Below are 27475 nucleotides of genomic sequence, written 5' to 3' on the forward strand. Positions count from 1 at the left end.
GAGAATGAGGCGCTGTTTGCACTTTGAGCTGGGGTGTAATTCCCAGCTTGCACACACACACTCGCAGTGGGTCAATGAGAGCTGGTACGAGTATGAGTTGCAGGGTAGCCTGGGCAGTATCGGTGGAGGCACAGCTGAGCCCTGATGAGTACGTTCCCGCAGGGTACAGGTGGCTTTGTAGCTGTGTGCTCACTGCCACTGCCCAGGGCCCCACAGATACTCCTGCTGTTTGTACTCATGCTAGCGCCCATCAAGCTAGTGCAAGTACGTGAGCTGGGAATTACACCCCTAGCCCTTAGTTTAGACATAGCATAGAAGAGTTTGGCTTGTTTAGCCAAGCAAAACACCAGCTATGGGGGAATATGATCACTCTCTATAAATAGATCAGGGAGGTGAACACCAGGGAGGGAGAAGAGCTGTTGGTGCTAAAGGAGAATGTTGGCACAAGAATAAATTGGGATAAACTGGCCATGAGTAAATTTAGACTGGAAATGCATAGAAAGTTTGTCCCCGTCAGAGGAAGGAAGGCCAGGAGCAGCCCTGGGAGCAAATAACCCAACTAGAGTTAACATGGGGATGGGTCAGTTTATGATGGAGATTATATGACGAGGTTGCCAGTGGTAGAGAGGATTGGACTTGATGATCCAGGTCCCTTCCGGTCTTATGGTCTTATGACAAACAGCAGGCTCACCACTTGGACAAGAAACTAAATTTCTAAACCACCAACACCGTGTGATTCCCTTGCCCCATGGAAACATGACACGGACACGCCCAGTGCACTGAGCACCAGCTCATCTCTAATAATTCCACTCTCCCTTTCCCTGCCTTGTCTAGTTGCACTGTGAGCTCATGTGGGGAGTGGCTGTGTCTCATTGTGTCTATCTTCTGTATCCCTGTCAAGAGCATTGGTGTTTAGCTGGCAGCAGCGTGGGGCAGAGGATCTGATGCTAGAATAGGAGAGCTGGGTTCTGGTCCCGTTCACCTCCTTTTGGTTCTTGGGTTGGGTCAGGATAGCCAGACATTAGCGAGCTAGTTCAACTCTGACTCTAAATTGAAAGGTGCTGGTGGGTTTAAAACACATTCTGGGGCTACCAGCTTTGCTTGTTACTCAATTTTTATCATCTACTTGCTATTCCTTTGAAACAGAAATAAGCACAGTTGCAATAGCACAAATAGATTGGAAATCATGGCATTATTCAAAACTATTGATGTGTCCCACCCTTGCTAACAACTCCATTTCCAATAAGGGGTAGTTGGAAATTTTCGTTCTAATTTTTGTTTTCAAAACCAGGATTTTAAACTAAACAAAAATGTCTGGGAAAGTGTCTGTGATACTATTTTTTTTATAAATTGGAAAACCCAGTTTTCTTTTGTTTTCAAATTAAATTTTTTAGTTTTCAAGTGTTTTCAGATGAAAAAAATAGTTTTTGGCTGCCAAGTCTCCAAAACTTTTCTGATTTTGGGTTTCTGGTGCAAAGTCAAAATTTTCCACTGAATTTTTTTTTCTGACTGGATCTAGATGTATGACTAAATAGATAGCAAAAGCCTTACAGAGTTCAAAATGTAATTTACATGGAAGGTCTTACATATACTCTGTATATTAATCCCCAAATATATTTAATTGAAATAATGAACTTACTGCGCAGGTCATTGTGGATTTTTCCCCAACTTGTGTTGCATTCGATCCTCCAGCGCCAGGATTCTTTGGTCATTATCTATCTAACTCAATTGTTAACACCACTGGAGTATCTAGAAGCCAAAGGTTAAACTATGTAAGAGTATTTTCTCCCTTCACTCTTAGATTGATCTGATAGAGCTCGGCTCAGACCTATTGCCCTCTGCAGATGAGCTGTGTGCAGCTAGCATTGAGCTTCACTGACATTAAAGGACTGGTGCTGTGGAAGGTGACTTATCCATGTTTATTTTCGGACTTATAGGACTCGCTCCCCGGAGCTCTGCACAGCTCAAAAGCAGAGGCCCAGAGGCAAAAGTTTAAAGAGTCAGAGAGAAAGCCAAAAGGAGACTTTCTTCACACCATACATGATTTTATAGACCTCTGTCATATCTTCCCTTTGTCGTCTCTTTTCTAAGTTGAATAAGCTCAGTCTTTTAACTCTCTCCTCATATGGAAGCTCTTCCATACCTCTAATCATTTTGGTTGCCATTCTCTGTACTTTTTCTAACTCTAAACTTCACATAACAGAAGGACCAGGGGTCACCCAATGAAATTAATAGGAAGCAGGTTTAACACAAACAAAAGAAAGTACTTCTTCACACAACACACAGTCTACCTATGGAACTTGTTGCAATGGGATGTTGTGAAGGCCAAAATTATAATGGGGTTCAAAAAAGAATTAGATAAGTTCATGGAGGATAGGTCTATCAATAGCTATTAGCCAAGATTGTAAGGGATGCAACCCCATGCTCTGGGTTTCCGTAAACCTCTGACTGCCAAAAGCTGGGACTGGACGTCAGGGGATGGATCACTCAATGATTGCCTGTTCTGTTCATTCCCTCTGAAGCGTCTGGCACTGGCCGCTATGAGAGACAGGATACTGGGCTAGATGGATCATTGATCTGACCCAGTATGGCCGTTCTTATGAACTGCACACAGATCCCCAATCCAGTTCATACAGCTTAGCCCTGGTCTACACTAGGACTTTAGGTCTAATTTAGCAGAGTTAAATCGATGTAAACCTGCATCCGTCCACACAATGAAGCCCTTTTTTTGACTTAAAGGGCTCTTAAAATCGATTTCCTTACTCCACCCCGACAAGTGGATTAGCGCTTAAATCGGCCTTGCCAGGTCGAATTTGGGGTTCTGTGGACACAATTCGATGGTATTGGCCTCCAGGAGCTATCCCAGAGAGCTCCATTGTGATCACTCTGGACAGCACTCTCAACTCAGATGCACTGGCCAGGTAGACAGGAAAAGAACCGCAAACTTTTGAATCTCATTTCCTGTTTGGCCAGCGTAGCAAGCTGCAGGTGACCATGTAGAGCTCATCAGCAGAGGTGACCATGTCGGAGTCCCAGAATCGCAAAAGAGCTCCAGCATGGACTGAACGGGAGGTACAGGATCTGATCACTGTATGGGGAGAGGAATCCGTGCTATCAGAACTCCATTCCAGTTTTCGAAATGCCAAAACCTTTATCAAAATCTCCCAGGGCATGAAGGACAGAGGCCATAACAGGGACCCAAAGCAGTGCCGCATGAAACTTAAGGAGCTGAGGCAAGCCTACCAGAAAACCAGAGAGGTGAATGGCCACTCTGGGTCAGAGCCCCAAACATGCCACTTCTATGATGAGCTGCATGCCATTTTAAAGGGTTCAGCCAGCATTACCCCAGCCATGTTGTTTGACTCCTCCAATGGAGATGGAGCCAACACGGAAGCAGGTTTTGGGGATGAAGAAGACGACGATGATGATGAGGTTGTAGCTAGCACACAGCAAGCAAGCAGAGAAACCGGTTTTCCCGACAGCTGGGAACTGTTTCTCACCCTGAACCTGGAGCCAGTACCCCCGAACCCACCCAAGGCTGCCTCCTGGACCCGGCAGGTGGAGAAGGGACCTCCGGTGAGTGTACCTTTTAAAATACTATACATAGTTTAAAAGCAAGCATGTGAAAGGATTAATTTTCCCTGGCATTCGCGGCTCTCCTGGATGTACTCCCAAAGCCTTTGCAAAAGGTTTCTGGGGAGGGCAGTCTTATTGCGTCCTCCATGGTAGGACACTTTACCACTCCAGGCCAGTAGCACGCACTCGGGAATCATTGTACAACAAAGCATTGCAGTGTATGTTTGCTGGCGTTCAAACAACATCTGTTCTTTATCTCTCAGTGTTATCCTCAGGAGAGTGAGATATCATTCATGGTCACCTGGTTGAAATAGGGGGCTTTTCTTCAGGGGACACTCAGAGGTGCCCGTTCCTGCTGGGCTGTTTGCCTGTGGCTGAACAGAAATGTTCCCCGCTGTTAGCCACTGGGAGGGGGGAGGGTTGAGGGGGTAGCCACGCGGTGGGGGGAGGCAAAATGTGACCTTGTAACGAAAGCACATGTGCTATGTATGTAATGTTAACAGCAAGGTTTACCCTGAAAGAGTGTAGCCATTGTTTCATAAAATGTGTCTTTTTAAATACCCCTGTCCCTTTCTTTTCTCCACCAGCTGCATGTGTTTCAATGTTCACAGGATCTTCTCCTTCCCAGAGGCTAGTGAAGATTAGAAAGAAAAAAAAACGCACTCGTGATGAAATGTTCTCTGAGCTCATGCTGTCCTCCCACACTGACAGAGCTCAGACGAATGCGTGGAGGCAAATAATGTCAGAGTGCAGAAAAGCACAAAATGACCAGGAGGAGAGGTGGCGGGCTGAAGAGAGTAAGTGGCAGGCTGAAGAGAGTAAGTGGCGGGCTGGAGACAGGGCTGAAACTCAAATGTGGCGGCAGCGTGATGAGAGGAGGCACGATTCAATCGTGAGGCTGCTGGAGGATCAAACCAATATGCTCCAGTGTATGGCTGAGCTGCTGCAAAGGCAGCTGGAGCACAGACTGCCGCTACAGCCCCTGTGTAACCAACCACCCTCCTCCCCAAGTTCCATAGCCTCCACACCCAGACGCCCAAGAATGTGATGGGGGGGCCTCCAGCCAACCAGCCACTCCACCATAGAGTATTGCCCAAAAACCAGAAGGCTGGCATTCAATAAATTTTAAAGTTGTAAGCTTTTAAAGTGCTGTGTGGCATTTTCCTTCCCTCCTCCACCACCCGTCCTGGGCTACCTTGGTAATCATCCCCCTATTTGTGTGATGAATGAATAAAGAATGCATGAATGTGAAGCAACAATGACTTTATTGCCTCTGCAAGCGGTGATCGAAGGGAGGAGGGGAGGGTGGTTTGCTTACAGGGAAGTAGAGTGAACGAAGGGGCGGGGGGTTTCATCAAGGAGAAACAAACAGAACTTTCACACCGTAGACTGTCCAGTCATGAAACTGGTTTTCAAAGCTTCTCTGATGTGCACCACGCCCTCCTGTGCTCTTCTAACCGCCCTGGTGTCTGGCTGCACGTAACCAGCAGCCAGGCGATTTGCCTCAACCTCCCACCCCACCATAAATGTCTCCCTCTTACTCTCACAGATATTGTGGCGCGCACAGCAAGCAGTAATAACAGTGGGAATATTGGTTTCACTGAGGTCTAAGCGAGTCAGTAAACTGCGCCAGTGTGCCTTTAAACATCCAAATGCACATTCTACCACCATTCTTCACTTGCTCAGCCTGTAGTTGTACAGCTCCTGACTACTGTCCAGGCTGCCTGTGTACAGCTTCATGAGCCATGGCATTAAGGGATAGGCTGGGTCCCCAAGGATAACTATAGGCATTTCAACATCCCCCATCAGTTATTTTCTGGTCTGGGAATAAAGTCCCTTCCTGGTTGCCTGTAGCTGAACAGAAATGCTCCCCACTGTTAGCCACGGGAAGAGGGAGGGGCTAGCCACGCAGTGTGGGAAGGTAAAATGTGACCTTGGAATGAAAGCACATGTGCTATGTATGTAATTTTAACAGCAAGGTTTACCATGAAAGAGTGTACCCATTGTTCTATAAAATGTGTCTTTTTAAATACCACTGTCCCTTTTTTTTTCTCCACCAGCTGCATGTGTTTCAAGGATCACAGGATCTTCTTCTTCCCAGAGGCTAGCGAAGTTTAGAAGGCGAAAAAAACTCACTCACTATGAAATGTTCTCTGAGCTCATGCTGTCCTCCCACACTGACAGAGCACAGACGAGTGCATGGAGTCAGACAATATCAGAGTGCAGGAAAGCACAAAATGACTGGGAGGAGAGGTAGCGGGCTGAAGAGAGTAAGTGGTGGGCTGAAGAGAGGTCTGAAGCTGAAAGGTGGTGGTAGCATGATGAGAGGAGGCAGGATTCAATGCTGAGGCTGCTGGAGGATCAAACTAATATGCTCCAGCATATGGTTGAGCTGCAGGAAAGGCAGAGGAGCACAGACCGCCGCTACAGCCCCTGTGTAACCAACCGCCCTCCTCCCCAAGTTTCATAGCCTCCTCACCCAGACGCCCAAGAACGCGGTGGGGGGGGGCACTCCACCCCAGAGGATTGCCCAAGCAACAGAAGGCTGGCATTCAATAAGTTTTAAAGTTTTGCCCACACTGCCAGGGCCCGTGCTTTGAGAGAAGTCTGTGTCCACGTCCTCATGACTCTCGTCACCACGCTGATGTCGCCTCCTCGCCCGGTATCGCTTTGCCAGGTTCCGGTGCTGCATATACTGCTGGATAATGCGTGTGGTGTTTAATGTGCTCCTAATTGCCAAAGTGATCTGAGCGGGCTCCATGCTTGCCATGGTATGGCATCTACACAGAAAAAAGGTGCGGAACAATTGTCTGCCGTTGCCCTGACGGAGGGAGGGGGCGACTGATGACATGGCTTATAGGGTTGGCTTACAGGGAATTAAAATCAGCAAAGGGGGTGGCTTTGCGAGAAACTGAATGGCCCCCTCAAGGACAGAACTCAAAACCTCAAGGATAGAACTCAAAACTGGGTTTAGGAGTCCATTGATTTCACAGAGGGAGGGAGGAGAAAATGAATACAAAACAAATCTGGTCTATTTCTTGTTTTGAGCCCCTTCATCTATCTTTATACATCTTGCTGGCAGCAGACTGTGCAGTATGACCACTAGCCATCATCATCTCCTGGGAGCTCGGCAGAAGACTGTGCAGCATGACTGCTGGCTGTCGTCTTCTGCTGGCTGCTGATTAAAAGACAGTGCATTGCTGGTAGGACTCAATCGCCATGAGATGAAACTTAAAAGGGAAACGACCTGGCTGAGTCACTCCCATGTTTGCCCAGGCACCCCTGACCTCATCGAGGTCGGTTAAAAGAGCACCCTGGACTACGTTGACGATGGCTACCAGTCATACTGCACTGTTTTCTGCCAAAAGGCAATAAGCTACTGCTGTGTAGCAATGCAGTACCACGTCTGCCAGCACCCAGGAGACATACAGTGACGGTTACCTGAGCGGGCTCCATGCTTGCCATGGTATGGCGTTTGCACAGGTAACTCAAGAAAAAAAGGCGTAAAATGATTGTCTGCCCTTGCTTTCATGGAAGGAGGGAGGGAACGGGGGCCTGACAATATGTACCCAGAACCACCCGTGACAATGTTTTAGCCCCATCAGGCACTGGGATTTCTACCCAGAATTCAAATGGGCGGCGGAGACTGCGGGAACTGTGGGATAGCTACCCACAGTGCAACGCTCCGGAAGTCGACGGTTGCCTCGGTACCGTGGACTCACTCCGCTGACTACAGGCACTTAGAGCATTTGCGTGGGGACACACACAATTGACTGTATAAAAACGCTTTCTACAAAACCGACTTCTATAAATTCAACCTAATTTCGTAGTGTAGACATACGCTTAGATGCTTGTGCCAAAACATTGCCACTAGCGGCCTAGAGGGGTGAATGGTCCCTGTGCAGGCAGCAATGAATGCAAGGCTGGGCGTTGAACACTCCAAAGCTCAGGCCTGGTTGTTTCTGTTGTTTTTGTTTGGCCAATGATGAAAGAGTGGCCAACTGTAAATTTTGAGGCTGGCTAAATTTCTACTTCTCAAAGCCTTCAGCTGGCATTTTCAAAGGGGCTTAATTTTCAAAGGTGCTCAGCTACCATGGACTGTCAGATATCCAGCAAATGGAATAACCTTTAACTTATACCCAACTGGGAAGCAAATTGAACTGTGTGAACAAATTGATCTGTCTCAGCCCCCAAACTCCTGCTTTTGAAAATCCCACTAGGCACCTACATACCTTTAAAAATCTGGCCCTTCCATGTTCTAAAATCACTGGCCTTGACAAAGCCTCAGTTAGTGGCCTAGGCTCCCTATTCAATGAATGGGAAAAAACAGGTGCCTAACAACGGGATCCACACAAGCCAGCATGCGGGGCCCAGAGGCACCTAAGCTAGCCAATGTGAGATACAAACTAGAAGGGTGTGTGCTAAGCTGTGTCCCTGTTGCAGTGTAAGGTGCCTCAGTCCAGGTAGGCAGGAAGCGTCCATCTTGGCTTGTGATTCACAATTGGGAACCCTCTCCTAGGGTCAGTCATATATGGTATTTTTTTGCAACGAGGAGGAACCCCTCCCTCATAACTGTCAGACCAGTGGTTAGGGTACTCACCTGGGATATGGGAGATCCCTGGTTCAAATCCCTCCTCTGCCTGATGAGGAAAAGGGATTTGAAGAGGGATCTGCTACCTCTCAGGTGAGTGCTCTAACCACTGGTCTGTAGGATATTCTGATATGGAGCGCCCTCAATCTGTCCTGTTAAAGCTGTTCCACTTTGGATAAAGAGGTAAAGAGTCACTGGGACAGAGAGAAAGCAAGCACGAGAATGACTCTCTAGACAGGTAGTTAGAGCACTCCCCTGGAAGGTGGCAGACCCAAGGTTCAGTCCCCTGCTCCAATGCCTGTGTAATTATTTATTGACAGGGATCCCCTCCTGATAATACCCCACAGCACTGATGATGTGGACATTGGCACTACACCCTTTCTCAGTGCACACCCTTGTCCGTGTTGATCCCTCTCTGCTCCATTCATCAGTGGGGTGTCTAACGTAACTGACACACCAGGTCCCAGAATCCCAATTGCAGCCCACAAGGCGAGGAAGCCCTAGAGCCACTGACCTGGGAGCCCATCCCAGGAATTACAGGCTCCCAGGTCCAGGGTAGGGACTTGGAAGCCCTGAGAGCCCTGGCTCAAGACAGGTCTTCAGCATTCCCAGGCTCCCTGCTTCTGAGCCACACTTAGAGACGGGGATCCCAGGGCTTTCAGTCTCCCAACTCTGTGGTGGGGAGCCTGGAAGCACTGCCCTGAAGCCAAGGACCCTGAGAGAACGGGCTCCCCAGCTTGGCAGGCAGGCACTGCTCCATGGCCAACCTGCTTTTGCTTCACTGAAAGTTCATGGAACCCCAAAGTTCCTGAGTTCTATGACTCTTTGAGTTCTATGAATCAGCATTTTTGGACAAAACTCTGTTTCACTGGAAAATTTCCATCTAGCTCAATACGTGGCCTCCCTGTTATTGTCTCAGCCAGAAGCTGGAGTGTGCTCCACCCTGTATCATTGGAAGAACTGACTGAATACAGCAAAGTCATCCCTGGGTGACTCGTAATGTTACTTTTTCAGAGAATTTGATTCAGCTGAGTTCATGACCCCTGTGTGAATATTCCTGCAATGCAGACAGGAAAATTGGTGGAATCAATGACATTTAAGCAATGAGATGGGATTTTCAAAGGGGCCTCAGGGATTAATGTGCAGAACTCCCATTGAAAGTCAATAGGAGTTGGATGCCTAAATACCTTAGGCCCAGTTGAAAATCCCAGTTTCTCAGGTTGGACTGGCCCTTTAAGGGGAGATGGTCTCATCCACACCTGTGCCCTGTTATTCAGTCCCAGATGATGGGCTTGATTTTGGGGCTGTGGGTGGGTCAGGTGACCAGGCATCATGGGAGGGAGCCTGATCCATCAGAGCAAGGGGTACCAGTGGGTAGGACAGACCCAGGGGAGGTCTGTCTGGAGAAGCTCAGAGTCTGGAATGGGTCTGGCAGAGCGCCACTGCTCAGAGAGATCTGAGGAGCAAAGAGAGCTGGACCTGATGCCCTGATCCAAGGGTAAAGACTTAAAGAGGGCACAGGGAGTCTCCTGCAGGGGATCCAGAGGGGACCCAGGGTCAGAGAGGACTTGGGAAGAAGCTCTCCATAGCTGCCAGAGGGGAGGACTGGCTGGAGTGACCTGCACTGCAGGGCAGGAACAAAACCCACAGAGGGAATTAGGAGTCCAGGATGGGTGTAATGGCCTAGTGAGCGTGGAGAAGACAGCCTTGAGAGACTGGCTTTGAGATAAACTTTTATTTTATGTCAATAACCAGACACCAGAAGCAGAGAGAAATTTAAATGCACCAATTGTAGCAGTTTGTTTAATTGGGGAAGGGGAGAAACTGAAGCAGTGGCAAGTCTGAGACCAGTTGGCCCTATCCCTAATCCAACAAAACACTTAAGCATGAGATTAACTTCCAGTTTTCAATGGGACTACCGTGTTTAAATTAAGCACATCCTGAAGTGGTTTGCTGGATCAGGGCCTTAGTGCAGAATATTCAGTGGAGGGGAGTTTCAAATTCACAACCATGTGTGTTTAGAACAGATCCTGAGGTCGTGTAAATTCTCAGAGCTTTGTTGACTTCAGTGGAGATATAACAATTTACTCCAGCTGAGGACTGGCCCCTTCCTTTTTAAGGAACCTGTGTGTGACAGTTCAACTGATCCACTCAGGGAAGGGAAACAGAGCATGTTAAAAATATATCCAGCCGAAACAGCTCAAAGTTCAAATGCTGAGTACTTAGGATGAACTGTGTAGATGAGCTGTGGAGTAAGATATTGTCAGAGAAATTCTTTGGTAAATGTTTAATAATTAATCTTTATAAGAAAATCATGATCTGGGCATAGTCTTGAATAGGAAATGAGTCACAATAATTTCCATAAATTATTCATTATCTATCTATCTATCTAACAGTTCACAATCAAATAGAAATCTATCATTATGACACAATTAGGTTGCATGTTAGGACAAAGAATGGTCCTCTCTCTCTGCCTATCTAATCTCAGACTCTGCCTTTGTCTATCGTATGTGTAGTGTACACAACCACACACAAAGATAGTATTCTAATAGTAATAAAAGGCCAACTTCTGAGATCCTTTCTCAGTTTGGAGGTGACTAGATTTACACTGGATGGCATATGGAATACCAGATCAGTGCATGTATCAAGGTTCCTTCCCCACTCTGATTCTCGGGTATAGATGTGGGGACCTGCATGAAAGACCCCCTCATCTCATTCTTACCAGCTTAGGTTAAAAACTTCCCCAAGGTACAAACTTTGCCTTGTCCTTGAACCCTATGCTGCCACCACCATGCGTATTAAACAAAGAACAGGGAAAGAGCCCACTTGGAGACGTCTTCCCCCAAAATGTACCCCCAAGCCCTACACCCCCTTTCCTGGGGAAGGCTTGATAAAAATTCTCACCAATTTGTACAGGTGAACACAGACCCAAACCCTTGGATCTTAAGAACAATGAAAAATCAATCAGGTTCTTAAAAGAAGACTTTTAATTAAAGAAAAGATAAAAGAATCACCTCTGTAAAATCAGGATGGTAAACACCTTACAGGGTAATCAGATTCAAAACATAGAGAATCCCTCTAGGCAAAACCTTAAGTTACAAAAAGACACAAAAACAGGAATATACATTCCATTCAGCACAGCTATTTTACCCGCCATTTAACAAAAGGAAATCTAATGCATTTCTAGCTAGATTACTTACTAACTTTACAGAGTTTCTGAGCTGCATTCCTGATCTGTTCCTGGCAAAAGCATCAAACAGACAGACAGACCCTTCGTTCCTCCCCCCCCTCCAGCTTTGAAAGTATCTTGTCTTCTCATTGGTCATTTTGGTCAGGTGCCAGTGAGGTTATCTTAGCTTCTTAACTCTTTACAGGTGAAAGGGTTTTGCCTCTGGCCAGGAGGGATTTTATAGCACTGTATACAGAAAGGTGGTTACACTTCCCTTTATTTTTATGACAGCATGTGATGGCATTTTTCCATTTACACGAAATTATAACAAAATTACCCCAGCCAAATAACTTGCACCAGTGTTTATGTTACTACTGAACTTAGTTCCATGTCTTTGGTCCAAGAACTTGTCAGTAGTAAACTGGTGATGCAAATTGAGCTACTCTGCATTAGCTCTGGTTTAGCTGAGATGGGAATCTCACCCTTACATGTCTGTTGCATTCACTTTCTCCAGGCTGCCTTTAGCCCCACTTGGATCCTTGTGTGTACAAACCATTGACCAAATCATGATTCCTTTGAAGTGAGTGGCTAAATTCCAGTTACTTCAGTGGGGATCAGAATTTGGCCTTGTTATCCAGAGTCTGATTGTCTTTAGGAAACATTGCAAAACCTTCCTCTTAAATAAGCCTTTCAACAACAGCAAGAATGACACAACATTGATTTATGCAGTGGTGTTTTAGCCATGTTGGTCCCAGGATACTAGATAGACAAGGTGAATGAGGTAAGATCTTTTATTCCTCAACTTCTGTTGGTGAGAGAGACAAGCTTTTGAGTTAACACAGCGCTCTTCTTCAGATCTAGGAAATCTACTCAGGGTGTTACAGCTAAATAAAAATTGAAACAGATTGTTTAGTGTAAGTAGTTAACACATATTTCAAGGGACCATTCAATGTGAATTGGCCTGTTGACGACACAGGGTATCATCAAACAGTTACAAACCATACTCAATAGGGACCACGTCCTGAAAGAAATACTTCCAGAACTCCGTGTTCTGGCCTTCAAACAGCCTTCCAACCTCTCCAAGCTCATCCTCAGAAGCAAGCTCCTCAGAGACCAGGACACACCAACTCAAAGCGACACCAGACCTTACCAGAACAACAGATACAAAACCTGCAGACATATCTCCACTGCTGTGATGATCAGCACCCCCCACAAAACACCTGTCAAGATTCATGGGTCCTACACATGCCTATCACAACATGTGGTATGCCTCATCCAGTGCACTAAATGCCTCAATAACAATTATGTGGGTGAAACCAGACATTCACTACGCTCTCGAAAGAACTCGCACAGGAAAATGATAAAAGACAAAAACACCCTATTGCCTGTGGGTGTACACTTTTCATAAAGTGATCATTCTATATCTATACCGTGGATTTCCACGGTATGCATCCGATGAAGTGAGCTGTAGCTCATGAAAGCTCATGATCAAATAAATTGGTTAGTCTCTAAGGTGCCACAAGTACTCCTTTTCTTTTTGCATTCTATATCTGATCTCTCAGTCCTTCTCCCAGAGGAAACTTGCACAACACCTTCAAGGGATGAGCCTGGGAGCTTAAATTCATAACTTTGCTAGATCCTAAAAATCATGGACTGAATAGAGACACTGGATTTATGGCTTATTACAACAATCTGTAATCCACTAACCACCCCACCCCCTGCCTCCTTCCCTATGACCTGAGACGTGTTAATGGGTAACTTACTTACACTGATATAAACCTATAATAACTCCACTGATTTAGTGGAGCAAGTGTGGATTTACCACTATAAATACAGCATTTTGCATAAAAAATCACATACCATATTCTTATGGGGACAATAACAGAGTATCATCAATTGATTGTGTTTGTAAAGAAACACAGATAAAACCATGTTCATAAGAGAAATATAGACATTTTATTCTTTGTGAATAATCTCCACGCAGTCAGTTTCCTCAGGGAAGCTTTGATTTCCTTGTTCCTCATGCTGTAGATGATCGGATTCATCACTGGCGGTAGCACGGAATAAAGAACAGCCACCATGAGATCCAGACCTGATGGAGAGCTGGAGGTGGGTTTCAGATATGCAAAGATGCCAGTGGAAACAAACAAGGAGACCACAATGAGGTGAGGGAGGCAGGTGGATAGGGCTTTATGCCTACCCTGCTCAGAGGGGATTCTCAGCACTGTTTGCAAGATCTGAGTATATGATACAATTAAAAAAACAAAACAGCTTAAGCCTAAGCATGCACTCAAGATGAGTATCTCAACTTCACCAAGGTATGTGTCAGAGCAGGCGAGCTTGAGTAGCTGAGGGATTTCACAGAAGAACTGATCCACCATGTTGCCTCCACAGAAGGAGATTGCAAATGTGTTCCTGGTGTGCAGTGAAGAATAGACAGTTACACTGATCCAGGCACTGGCTGCCATTTGGACACAAGCTCTCCTGTTCATTATAGTCTCATAGTGCAGTGGTTTGCAGATGGCGACGTATCGATCGTACGCCATGATGGTGAGTAAGGCGAAGTTGGCTACAGCAAAGAAGACGAGGAAAAAGACTTGGGCAACACATCCAGAATAGGAAATGGATCTGGTGTTCATGAGGGAATTAGCCATGGACTTGGGGATGGTGACAGAGATGGTACCGAGGTCCAGGATGGACAAATTCATCAGGAAGAAGTACATGGGGCTGTGAAGGTGGTGGTCAAGAGCTATGACTATGATGATGAGAAGATTCCCTGCCAGGACTGCCAGGTAAAGCACTAGAAACACCACAAAGTGCAAAATCTGCAGCTCCCGAATGTCAGAGAATCCCAGGAGAAGGAACTCAGTTATGTTGGTTTGGTTGGACATTTTCTTTCTTAGTTCATAGTGTCCTGCCTGTGGAGGGAAAGACAAGGGCAATGGCCAGGATTATAGTGAGAGAGGGAATGATTCCAATTCCCCTCTCCATAATATCTCATTATGTAAATGTCAAAGGTGCACAGCATTCATCACTTCTATTGACTGGAGTAGTGAGGGCTCCTCACTGCTCACAACCAGAGCACGACTCTGGTGCTTTATCACGGGAGTGTAAATTGGCATCGCTCCCTTAAAGTCAATGTAGCTGGGGTCAGTTTACTCCATCTGACGATCTGGCCTAATATGTGGCTTGATCAAATGCAGTATGGAGGATGGAACAAAACACAACCCAAATCCAAGAATGTTAGCCAGCATTGTGCCCCTGTTGCTACAGACACCAACTAAAATGCCCACACAGTCTGATTCCCACTTTTCTGGGAAATGCGGTGTAGACTCATCCGGAGTCCCACGTGGCAGCTCATCTGTGATGATTCCACCCCAATACCACACAGATGGCCTGCTGCCTGTTTACACATTGATTTATGGCACCAAATTGTAGCTGCATTTCCATCTCTGGGCGATGATGGGCTAGTAGCGTCGCTCAGTTACTGCTAGGTTGTATTGTTTCCCTCTGTGACTTTATCTCTGTATTGTGTGGGTCAGTGGCAGTCAGGAGACTTGGGTTCTACTCTTGGCTCCACCACAGCCTCTCCTGCCCGGCCTTCCATACAGTTTTGCAACCCCCATGTGGCCCTTGGGCCAAAAAGTTTGCCCAGATTTAGGCTGAAATTGTTTGGTTTTCACAACCTCAATGAAAAGTTAATTTTTTCTGATGAAATTTTTTTTAAAAAATCTGATATCTAGATGTCTGCATAATTTGATAGTTAAAGTCTCAAAGAGTTCTAATGACAATTCATATTTCTGATATTAAATTTTCCCTGTACATTAATACTCTAACATATTTAATTGAAATAGAAAACTTACTTTCATAGACTCATAGAATCATAGAAGTGGAAGGGACCTCGAGAGATCATCTAGTCCAGTCCCCTGTACTCATGGCAGGACTAAGTATTATCTAGACCAGAGGTGGGCAAACTTTTTGGCCCAAGGGCCACATGGTAGTTGAAAAACTGTATGGAGGGCAGGGTAGGGGAGGCTGTGCCTCCTCAAACAGCCTGGCCCCTGCCCCTATCCGCCTCCTCCCACTTCCAGCCACCTGACTGCCCCCCTCAGAATCTCCGACCCATCCAACCCCCCCTGCTCCTTGTTCCCTGACCACCCCCTCCCGAGACCCCGTGCCCCTAATCGCCCCCCCAGGACCCCACCCCCAATCCAACCCCCACTGTTCTTTGTCCCCTGACTGCCCCCTGGGACCCTCTGCCCCTAACCAACCCCCCAGCACCCCAACCCCTATCCAACCCCCCCGTTCCCTGTCCCCTGACTGACCCGACCCCTATCCACACCCCCACCCCCTGACAGGTCCCCCAGGACTCCCACGCTTATCCAACTCTCCCCCCCCGTTCCCCGGCCACTGACTGGCACCCCCAAATCTCTGCCCACTGTCCCCTGACTGTCCCCCGGGACCCCCGCAGGAGTGCTCTGCCCCACCGCCCAGAGCACTGCCTGCACAGCGGTGTGGCTGCGGGGGAGGGAGAACAGCATGGGAGGGGCCAGGGCTAGCCTCCCTGGCTGTGAGTTCAGGGGCCGGGCAGGATGGTCCCGCGGGCCAGATGTGGCCCGCTGGCCGTAGTTTGCCCACCCTGATCTAGACTATCCCTGACAGGTGTTTGTCTAACCAGCTCTTAAAAATCTCCAATGAAGGAGACACCACAACCTCCCTAGGCAATTTATTCCAGTGCTTAACCAGTCTGACAGTTAGGAAGTTTTTTCCTAATGTCCAACCTAAACCTTCCTTGCTGCAATTTAAAACCATTGCTTCTTGTCCTATCCTCAGAGGTTAAGAGGAACAACTTCTCTCCCTCCTCCTTGTAAAAACCTTTTATGTACTTGAAAACTGTTATCAGGTCCCCTCTCAGTCTTCTCTTCTCCAGACTAAACGAACCAATTTTTTTTTTCAATCTTCACTCATAAGTCATGTTTTCTAGACCTTTGATAATTTTTGTTGCTTTTCTCTGGACTTTCTCTAATTTGTCAACATCTTTCCTGAAATGTGGCGCCCAGAACTGGACACACTACTCCAGTTGAGGCCTAATCAGCACAGAGTAGAGCAGAAGAATTACTTCTCATGTCTTGCTTACAACACTCCTGCTAATACATCTCAGAATGAGATTTGCTTTTTTTGTAACAATGTTGCACTTTTGACTCCTATTTAGCTTGTTATCCACTATGACTCCCAGATTCCTTTCCACAGTACACCTTCCTAGGCAGTCATTTGCTATTTTGTATGTGTGCAACTAATTGTTCCTTCCTAAGTGGAGAACTTTGCATTTGTCCTCATTGAATTTCATCCTATTTACTTCAGACCATTTCTCCAGTTTGTCCAGATAATTTTGAATTATAACCCTATCCACTTGCAACCCCTCCCAGCTTGGTATCATCTGCAAACTTTATAAGTGTACTCTCTGTGCCATTATCTAAATCATTGATGAAGATATTGAACAGAACCAGACCTAGAACCGATCCCTGTGGGACCCCACTCGTTACACCCCTCAAGCATGACTGAACCATTCATAACTACTCTCTGGGAACAGTTTTCCAACCAGTTATGCACCCACCTTATAGTAGCTCCATCTAGGTTGCATTTCCCTAGTTTGTTTATGAGAAGGTCATGCGAGACAGTACTAAAAGCCTTACTAAAGTCAAGATATACCACATCTACCGATTCTTCCCTATCCACACGGCTTTTTACCCTGTCAAAGAAAGCTATCAGGTTGGTTTGACAGGATTTGTTCTTGACAAACCCATACTGACTGTTACTTATCACCTCATTATTGTCTAGATGTTTGCAAATTGATCGCTTAATTATTTGCTCCTTTATCTTTCTGGGTACAGAAGTTAAGCTGACTGGTCTGTAATTCCCTGGATTATCCTTATTTCCCTTTTTATAGATGGGCACTATATTTGCCCTTTTCCAGTCTTCTGGAATTTCTCCCATCTTCCATGACTTTTCAAAGATAATCACTAATGGCTCAGATATCTCCTCAGTCAGCTCCTTGAGTATTCTAGGATGCATTTCATCAGGCCCTGGTCACTTGAAGACATCTAACATGTCTAAGTAATTTTTAACTTGTTCTTTCCCTATCTTAGCCTCTGATCCTACCTCATTTTCACTGCATTCACTATGTTAGACGTCCAATCGCCACCAACCTTCTTGGTGAAAACTGAAACAAAGAAGTCATTGAACACCTCTTCCATTTCCACATTTTCTGTTATTGTTTTTTCCCCCTCATTGAGTAATGGGCCTACCCTGTCCTTAGTCTTCCTCTTGCTTCTAATGTATTTGTAGAATGTTTTCTTTTTACCCTTTATGTCCCCAGCTAGTTTGATCTCGTTTTGTGCCTTGACCTTTCTAATTTTGTCCCTACACACTTGTGATATTTGTTCATATTCATCCTTTGTAATTTGACCTAGTTTTCACTTTTTGTAGGACTCTTTTTTGAGTTTTAGATCATTGAAGATCTCCTGGTTAAGCCAGGGTAGTCTCTTGCCATACTTCTTATCTTTCTTACACAATGGGATAGTTTGCTCTTGTGCCCTTAATAATGTCTCTTTGAAAAACTGCCAATTGTCTTCTATTATTTTTCCCCTTAGACTTGCTTCCCATGGGATTTTACCTAACAACTCCCTGAGTTTGCTAAAAAGTCTGCCTTCCTGAAATCCATTGTCTTTATTGCGCTGTTGTAGATAAATCTCTGCATTAAGCATCTTCATATAACTTTCATATGACTTTGTATTATGCCTCTATTTTCCTACAACTTTATATCAGATCCTTATATAGAAAACTTTGTATTGAGCCTTGGTATAATGTTAAAAATGTCTTTTTGCTAGAAGTAGAATAAGAGCTCTCCCTCCTGCCCCCCCCCCCCCGGTTAATCAATTGACCTGTTGAATGAACGAGGTGTGAATGGGTAAGGCGTGGAAGGCAAGCACCTCCAGACAGCTGCAACCGTTGGAGAGGAGATGGAAGCCAGACCCAAGAACAATAAAACTTGTCAAGTGGGCTCACTAAAGAAGATCAGACATATTGACGGCCTTGGGAGTTAGAAGCGATCACCTTCTTTTGAAAATACCCTCTTTGAAAATAAATGTGGCAGCATTAAGACAACACCCAGAAGGAAGCAGCACAAAGGACCAATGGACACAGACACAGATTTCGTATCTGGCATAGATTTGCATGAGAGAGAAGCTGCTATAAATATGAGGTGTCTTGCAGAGGACCCCAAGTCAACATCGGAGCATCGATCCGGATCGACAGAAGCCCTGCTCCACCCCTCCCACATCTAATTCACCTGGCCAGTGAAGTTAAGGGGAACAACTAGTTGGTAACAACAACAAGATGGAGTGTGCTTGTGTGTGTATGTGAGTGCATGAGTGTAATATATACCGCATGCATATGATAGAGTATTGATTGATACATGTATTACCAATAAATGTGGTGCTTTGCCTTATTCCCCCTGAAAAGTTCCTGTGCAGTACTTTAAGTACAATACTGTTTTTCCTCCTACCATTGCTTAGAATCATGAACTCTACCATTTCATGATCACTTTCACCCAAGACACCTTCCACTTTCAAATTCTCAACCAGTTCCTCCCTATTTGTCAAAATCAAATCTAGAACAGCCTCTCCCCTAGTAGCTTTCTCCACCTTCTGAAATAAAAAATTGTCTCCCATGCATTCCAAGAACTTGTTGGATAATCTGTGCTCTGCTGAGTTATTTCCCAACAGATGTCTGGGTAGGTGAAGTCCCCCATCACCACCAAGTCCTATGCTTTGGATGATTTTGTTAGTTGTTTAAAAAAAGCTTCATCCACCTCTTCTACCTGGTTAGGTGGTCTGTAGTAGACCCCTACCATGACATTGCCCTTGTTTTTTACCCCTTTTATCCTTACCCAGAGACTTTCAACAAGTCTGTCTCCTATTTCCATCTCAACTTCAGTTCAAGTGTATACATTTTTAATATATAAGGCAACACCTCCTCCGTTTTCCCCTGCCTGTCCTTCCTGACCAACTGTACCCTTCTATACCAATATTCCAGTCATGTGTATTATCCCACCAAGTCTCCATGATGCCAACTATGTCATAGTTGTGTTTATTTACTAGTATTTTGAGTTCTTCCTGCTTATTCCCCATATTTCTCACATTAGTATACAGACATCTAAGATATTGATTTGATTCTCCCCCCGCCAGTTATGTCTTGTCTCTCCCTTATTTCTGCTATAGCAGCCCACGCTTCCCCCAGATTCCAACACTTCTCCCAGGTCTCCATGTTTTTGACTTACCTGTGGGCTTTGGTCACCTGCCCCCGTTGAACCTAGTTTAAAGCCCTCCTCACTAGGTTAGCCAGTCCGTATCCAAATATGCTCTTGACTTTCTTCTTTATCCCAATTTGCAGTGCATTTGATCTTGCAGTGTTAGGAATCATTGGTCATTATCTATCTATCTATCTATCTATCTATGCATCCACTGCCAGGATTGCCTGGTTCTCTCTCTTTCCGAAAGCCCCTCCCAGCTCTAGAGCTGATGCTGGCTTGTGCAAGCTTCAGATACGGTCACAGCCCAGGATGTTCATGTTCTGGGGCTAAATAGCTGACTCCAGTCTCTAGGGCTGTGATCCCAGGTCTGCTCTCACCTCTGGATCAAACCACCCTGACAACCTGCACTAGCTGATCCTAACCCCACAGAGTGGGAACAGTACCTGCCCTGGATCTCACATGATGGCAACGTCCCTGGAAGGACCCTTGGCTAAAAACAAGGCAGGGCTAAGTCACAAAGGGGGTCCCCACAGGATGGCAAAATAAAATATAAATTTGTAGCACAGACATGTGACCTACAATAGCTAAGAGCCTAGTGGCACCAGAGTCTCAGCTGGCCTGGAATGTCCTGTTCCTTCATTAACTCCACATAATTACCTCTGAGTGAGCAGAGATGTTTTTCTCCTGCATTGCACCAGCAGCTCTTGGGATGCAGCCACCAGAGGAACCCACAGTTCAGGCTGTCCTGGCTCCTTGAAGTTGGTCACTAAGAGGTACCCAGAGGCAAACACTAAAAACTAAGGACCAGGTCCTGAGCTGGTGTAAATTGATGGTGTAAAGTTCCATTGACTTCAGAGTAGCAAGGGCTGTTTACACCAGTTGGGATCTGATTCATTTACTTCCATGGAGCTACATCCATTTACACCATCTGGGAATCTGGCCCATGATGCAGTTTCCAATCCATATTCTTCGCCTGTGAAACTGAACCAAAGAAGAGTCAAAAGTTCATAATCAGTCTGCTCTTTCCTAGTGCTTTATCCATTGAGATTAGTTACAAGGGTAATTTGTAGGGGTGACAGAGTGATTCATTACCACTTCGGACAGAACTCTGGAGGAATTCTGTGGTGTGGAGATTTTCTGTATCTGATCTTCAACTTCTCTTGGGATGAATGGGCCAGCTTTCTTGCTTTCTTTCTTTCTCAGTAGTTCCATTTTTTTTCCTTTTTTGCAGACAACACTAAAATAAAAGGCTCCTTTGGCTGCAGATGCAATGTTTAAAAGTGTTAAATTCATACTAGACATTCATGTCAGAGAATGAAATACAAAGGGCCAGATCTCCAGTGGGTATAAATCAGCCCTAGATCTATTGGAATCAATGGTTCAGATCCCCAGCTAGTTCAAATCAGTGTAGCTCCACTGGAGTGAATGGGTCAGTGCCCCAGTTTCTGTAAATCACCTCTGGCTGCATTGGAGTCAAAGGGTCCAGATCCCCAAACAGCTGTTGTGTAAATCAGCCACAGCCCCACTGAAGTCAATTAGACCAGTTCCTCAGCTGATGTAAACTGGCAGAGTGCTATGGAACTAGGCCAGGTTACTCGGATTGAATATATGTGCCGTGATGTCTAGCGTATTGTTTATTCCTTTATCTCAGATTTTTACTGCTGGACATCACAATCCCATTTTGATCATGGAATATTCCAATAACATTGTTAATAGAAACCTGTGAGATGGGTACCCAGCCAGTAAATGAACTGATGAATATTATAACTACACAGCAACACCCCTATAGTGAAGGTCGTGCCAGGACTTCTGCTTAAAATTCCACCTTTCTTTAAAAAAATGATATGCTTAGTCAAAGTTCTTTGACATTTATTGTGCCTTAGGAGGGTGCAGGGTAGGGTTAATGACCCCAAATTTGGGTCACCTGAGCTAAGGGTTGTGGAGGTATAAGCCCAGTTAAAAGTTTCTAGGTTTGTTCATTTTGCTTAGAGCTAGATATCAAACTATCATAGAATCATAGAATATCAGGGTTGGAAGGGACCTCAGGAGATCATCTAGTCCAACCCCCTGCTCAAAGCAGGACCAATCTCCAATTAAATCATCCCAGCCAGGGCTTTGTCAAGCCTGACCTTAAAAACTTCTAAGGAAGGAGATTCTACCACCTCCCTAGGTAACGCATTCCAGTGTTTCACCACCCTCCTAGTGAAAAGTTTTTCCTAATATCCAACCTAAACCTCCCCCACTGCAACTTGAGACCATTACTCCTTGTCCTGTCCTCTTCTACCACTGAGAATAGTCTAGAACCATCCTCTCTGGAACCACCTCTTAGGTAGTTGAAAGCAGCTATCAAATCCCCCCTCATTCTTCTCTTCTGCAGACTAAACAATCCCAGTTTCCTCAGCCTCTCCTCATAAGTCATGTGTTCCAGACCCCTAATCATTTTTGTTGCCCTTCGCTGGACTCTCTCCAATTTATCCACATCCTTCTTGTAGTGTGGGGCCCAAAACTGGACACAGTACTCCAGATGAGGCCTCACCAATGTGGAATAGAGGGGGATGATCACGTCCCTCGATCTGCTCGCTATGCCCCTACTTATACATCCCAAAATGCCAATGGCCTTCTTGGCAACAAGGGCACACTGCTGACTCATATCCAGCTTCTCGTCCACTGTCACCCCTAGGTCCTTTTCCGTAGAACTGCTGCCTAGCCATTCGGTCCCTAGTCTGTAGCTGTGCATTGGGTTCTTCCGTCCTAAGTGCAGGACCCTGCACTTATCCTTATTGAACCTCATCAGATTTCTTTTGGCCCAATCCTCCAATTTGTCTAGGTCCCTCTGTATCCTATCCCTGCCCTCCAGCATATCTACCACTCCTCCCAGTTTAGTATCATCCGCAAATTTGCTGAGAGTGCAATCCACACCATCCTCCAGATCATTTATGAAGATATTGAACAAAACCGGCCCCAGGACCTACCCCTGGGGCACTCCACTTGACACCGGCTGCCAACTAGATATGGAGCCATTGATCACTACCCTTGAGCCGACAATCTAGCCAACTTTCTACCCACCTTATAGTGCATTCATCTAGCCCATACTTCTTTAACTTGCTGACAAGAATACTGGGGGAGACCGTGTCAAAAGCTTTGCTAAAGTCAAGAAACAATACATCCACTGCTTTCCCTTCATCCACAGAACCAGTAATCTCATCATAGAAGGCAATTAGATTAGTCAGGCATGACCTTCCCTTCATGAATCCATGCTGATCACTTTCCTCTCATCTAAGTGCTTCAGGACTGATTCTTTGAGGACCTGCTCCATGATTTTTCCAGGGACTGAGGTGAGGCTGACTGTCCTGTAGTTCCCAGGATCCTCCTTCTTCCCTTTTTTAAAGATTGGCACTACATTAGCCTTTTTCCAGTCATCCGGGGCTTCCCCCGTTCGCCACGAGTTTTCAAAGATAATGGCCAATGGCTCTGCAATCACAGCCGCCAATTCCTTTAGCACTCTCGGATGCAACTCGTCCGGCCCCATGGACTTGTGCACGTCCAGCTTTTCTAAATAGTGCCTAACCACCTCTTTCTCCACAGAGGGCTGGCCATCTATTCCCCATGTTGTGATGCCCAGCGCAGCAGTCTGGGAGCTGACCTTGTTCGTGAAGACAGAGGCAAAAAAAGCATTGAGTGCATTAGCTTTTTCCACATCCTCTGTCACTAGGTTGCCTCCCTCATTCATTAAGGGGCCCACACTTTCCTTGGCTTTCTTCTTGTTGCCAACATACCTGAAGAAACCCTTCTTGTTACTCTTGACATCTCTCGCTAGCTGCAGCTCCAGGTGTGATTTGGCCCTCCTGATTTCATTCCTACATGCCCGAGAAATATTTTTATACTCTTCCCTGGTCATATGTCCAACCTTCCACTTCTTGTAAGCTTCTTTTTTATGTTTAAGAGCCGCTAGGATTTCACCGTTAAGCCAAGCTGGTCGCCTGCCATATTTACTATTCTTTCGACACATCGGGATGGTTTGTCCCTGTAACCTCACCAGGGATTCCTTGAAATACAGCCAGCTCTCCTGGACTCCTTTCCCCTTCATGTTAGTCCCCCAGGGGATCCTACCCATCTGTTCCCTGAGGGAGTCAAAGTCTGCTTTCCTGAAGTCCAGGGTCCGTATACTGCTGCTTACCTTTCTTCCCTGTGTCAGGATCCTGAACTCAACCAACTCATGGTCACCGCCTCCCAGATTCCCATCCACTTTTGCTTCCCCCACTAATTCTTCCCGGTTTGTGAGCAGCAGGTCAAGAAAAGCTCCCCCCGCAGTTGGCTCCTCTAGCACTTGCACCAGGAAATTGTCCCCTATGCTTTCCCAAAACTTCCTGGATTGTCTATGCACCACTGTATTGCTCTCCCAGCAGATATCAGGAAAATTAAAGTCACCCATGAGAACCAGGGCGTGCGATCTAGTAGCTTCTGCGAGCTGCCGGAAGAAAGCCTCATCCACCTCATCCCCCTGGTCCGGTGGTCTATAGCAGACTCCCACCACTACATCACTCTTGTTGCTCACACTTCTAAACTTAATCCAGAGACACGCAGGTTTTTCTGCAGTTTCGTACCGGAGCTCTGAGCAGTCATACTGCTCCCTTACATACAGTGCTACTCCCCCACCTTTTCTGCCCTGCCTGTCCTTCCTGAACAGTTTATAACCATCCATGACAGTACTCCAGTCATGTGAGTTATCCCACCAAATCTCTGTTATTCCAATCACGTCATAATTCCTTGACATCACCAGGACCTCCAGTTCTCCCTGCTTGTTTCCAAGGCTTTGTGCATTCGTATATAAGCACTTGAGATAACCTGCTGATCGCCCCTCATTCTCAGTATGAGGCAGGAGCCCTCCCCTCACAGACATTCCTGCCTGTGCTTCCTCCCGGTATCCCGCTTTCCCACTTACCTCAGGGCTTTGGTCTCCTTCCCCCGGTGAACCTAGTTTAAAGCCCTCCTCATTAGGTTAGCCAGCCTGCTCTCAAAGATGCTCTTCCCTCTCTTCGTTAGGTGGAGCCCGTCTGTGCCCAGCACTCCTCCTTCTTGGAACACCATCCCATGGTTGAAGAATCCAAAGCCTTCTCTCCGACACCACCTGCGTAGCCATTCGTTGACTTCCACGATTCGACGGATTGATGTGATGTTGGTCAAAATGGTCTCAAGCTGTTGAGTTTTACCCAATGTAGTGCATGGCCCCCACTAAATCTTTGGGGGACTCAAATTGAGAATGAAATTTAAGAAAATGGGCACATTTTATTCTATGCTTGTGCCAGTACAGAAGGCGGGCTAGATGGTTTTCTTCCCTTTCCATTCTGTAGCTCATTAAAGCTCATTTTTTGTAAGTGCACTAGAAGCTGAAGGGTTACTCGGATTGCTCTGACATTTGGTGTGTCTCAGGCAGGCGCGGCGTGTCATTCGCGTTCCAAATTTGTTGTCATTTGGCTAAGGACTTCCGGAGTTATAAGCCCCTCCATAACTCCCATTTTCCTTCTGCTGCCTTTTACCGTTAAACTGCGAGACACTAACGACTGGATCAATCACAGACCTCATTGTGATTGACGGCTGTGAACTCACCCTTCAATTAACATAACTAACAATTAGTTAACCAAAAGCCCCCACCTAAGACAAGAGTAGTTTTGAGCTGAATGGCAGGAAGTTGTTATAGTTTGAGTCCTGGGTGGCAATTTTTTTTTTTTTTTGTGAGGGGAGGAATGTAATCAAAGCTTTTGGGTGACAAATTAGACATGTTCATGCTTCCTGAGAGGGCAGGGGTCATTAGGGGGCAGAGGAGTAGGGAAAAGGGGGAAGAGGGGTTTGGGACTGCAGCAAGGAGAGAGTGTTATGGGTAGGGGGATAAATGGGGAAGGTTCGTAGGTGGGGGGAAAGGTGGGGGCTCAAATGAGGGAGGCACAGCACCCCTTTGCTCTGGCAGTGTGCCCCAACCCCTGCACCCTCAACTCAGTCACTGCACCCAACCCCTGCACCCCCCAGATCTGCCAGTGCCACCCAACCCTGCTACACCCCAGCATTGCCAGTGCACCCCACCCACCCACCCCATGCTCCCAGCTCTGAGAATGCACCCCAACCCATGCACAACCCCTGCACACATCCACCAGTTCTCTTAAGCCAGGTCTACACTACAGTCCTATATTGGTATAAATACATCACTTAGGGATGTGAAAAATCCACACCCCTGAGCGATGTAGTTATAGCGACCTAATCGCCAATTTAGACAGCACTAGGTTGGTGGGAGAGCTTCTCCCATTGACATAGCTACTGCCTCTCACATAGGAGCATCTTAAATTAAGTGCTACAGCATCGCAGCTGTGCCGATGCAGCATTTTAAGTGTAGACCTGTCCTTTCACTGTGAGCTCCCTGGAGCACGGACTGTCTCTGTTACTATAGTGGTGCTGCACCACTGTTATGGTTATTGTTCAGGTTAGAATCATAGACTATCAGGGCTGGAAGGGACCTCAGGAGGTCATCTAGTCCAACCCCCTGCTCAAAGCAGGACCAATCCCCAACTAAATCATCCCAGCCAGGGCTCTGTCAAACCGGGCCTTAAAAACCTCTAAGGATGGAGATTCCACCACCTCCCTAGGGAACCCATTCCGGTGCTTCACCACCCTCCTAGTGAAATAGTGTTTCCTAATATCCAACCTAGACTTCCCCCACTGCAACTTGAGACCACTGCTCCTTGTTCTGTCATCTGCTACCACTGAGAACAGCCTAGCTCCATCCTCTTTGGAACCCCCCTTCAGGTAGTTGAAGGCTTCTATCAAATCCCCCCTCACTCTTCTCTTCTGCAGACTAAATAACCCTAGATCCCTCAGCCTGTCCTCGTAAGTCATGTGCCCCAGTCCCCAAATCATTTCCGTTGCCTTCTGCTGAACTCTCTCCAGTTTGTTCACATCCTTTCTGTCATAAATATAATGGGAAGGGTAACCACCTTTCTGTCCACAGTGCTATAAAATCCCTCCTGGCCAGAGGCAAAACGCTTTCACCTGTAAAGGGTTAAGAAGCTAAGATAACCTCGCTGGCACCTGACCAAAATGACCAATGAGGAGGCAAGATACTTTCAAAGCTGGAGGCGGGGAGACAAAGGGTCTGTCTGTCTTTTGGCTTTTGCCGGGAACAAATCAGGAAAGCAGCTCAGAACTCCTGTAAAAAGTTAGTAAGTAATCTATCTAGAAATGTGTTAGATTTCTTTTGTTTAATGGCGGGTAAAATATGCTGTGTTGAATGGAATGTATATTCCTGTTTTTGTGTCTTTTTGTAACTTAAGGTTTAGCCTAGAGGGATTCTCTATGTTTTGAATCTGATTACCCTGTAAGGTATTTACCATCCTGATTTTTACAGAGATGATTCTTTTACTTTTTCTTTAATTAAAAGTCTTATTTTAAGAACCTGATTGTTTTTCCATTGTTCTTAAGATCGAAGGGTTTGGGTCTGTGTTCATCTGTACAAATTGGTGAGGATTTTTATCAAGCCTTCCCCAGGAAAGGGGGTATAGGGCTTGCAGGGATATTTTTGAGGGAAGACAGCTCCAAGTGGGCTCTTTCCCTGTTCTTTGTCTAACATGCTTGGTGGTGGCAGCATAGGGTTCAAGGATAAGGCAAAGTTTATACCTTGGGGAAGTTTTTACCCTAAGCTGGTAAGAATAAGCTTAGGGGGGTTTTCATGCAGGTCCCCATATCTGTACCCTAGAGTTCAGAGTGGGGAAGGAACCTTGACATAATTCTATAGTGCGGGGACCAAAACTGGATGCAATACTCCAGGTGTGGCCTCACCAGT

At 46.1% G+C, this 27475-nt stretch overlaps 1 protein-coding gene across 1 annotated transcript; it reads right to left on the minus strand.

The window, feature by feature from the left end:
- Positions 1-13270: 13270 nt before the first annotated feature.
- On the minus strand, positions 13271-14227 carry LOC144275139 (olfactory receptor 14A16-like). Its single transcript, XM_077834277.1, has one exon. The coding sequence runs from the start codon at positions 14225-14227 to the stop codon at positions 13271-13273; it is 957 nt and encodes a 318-aa protein (XP_077690403.1).
- Between the last annotated feature and the right edge of the window lie 13248 nt (positions 14228-27475).

Source organism: Eretmochelys imbricata, chromosome 14, assembly GCF_965152235.1.
Source record: "Eretmochelys imbricata isolate rEreImb1 chromosome 14, rEreImb1.hap1, whole genome shotgun sequence".
In the NCBI taxonomy this organism is placed as follows: domain Eukaryota; kingdom Metazoa; phylum Chordata; order Testudines; family Cheloniidae; genus Eretmochelys; species Eretmochelys imbricata.

What these genes read in the sequence shown, in the direction of transcription:
- LOC144275139 (XM_077834277.1), bottom strand. Translation starts at nt 14,227, where the DNA reads ATGTCCAACCAAACCAACATAACTGAGTTCCTTCTCCTGGGATTCTCT.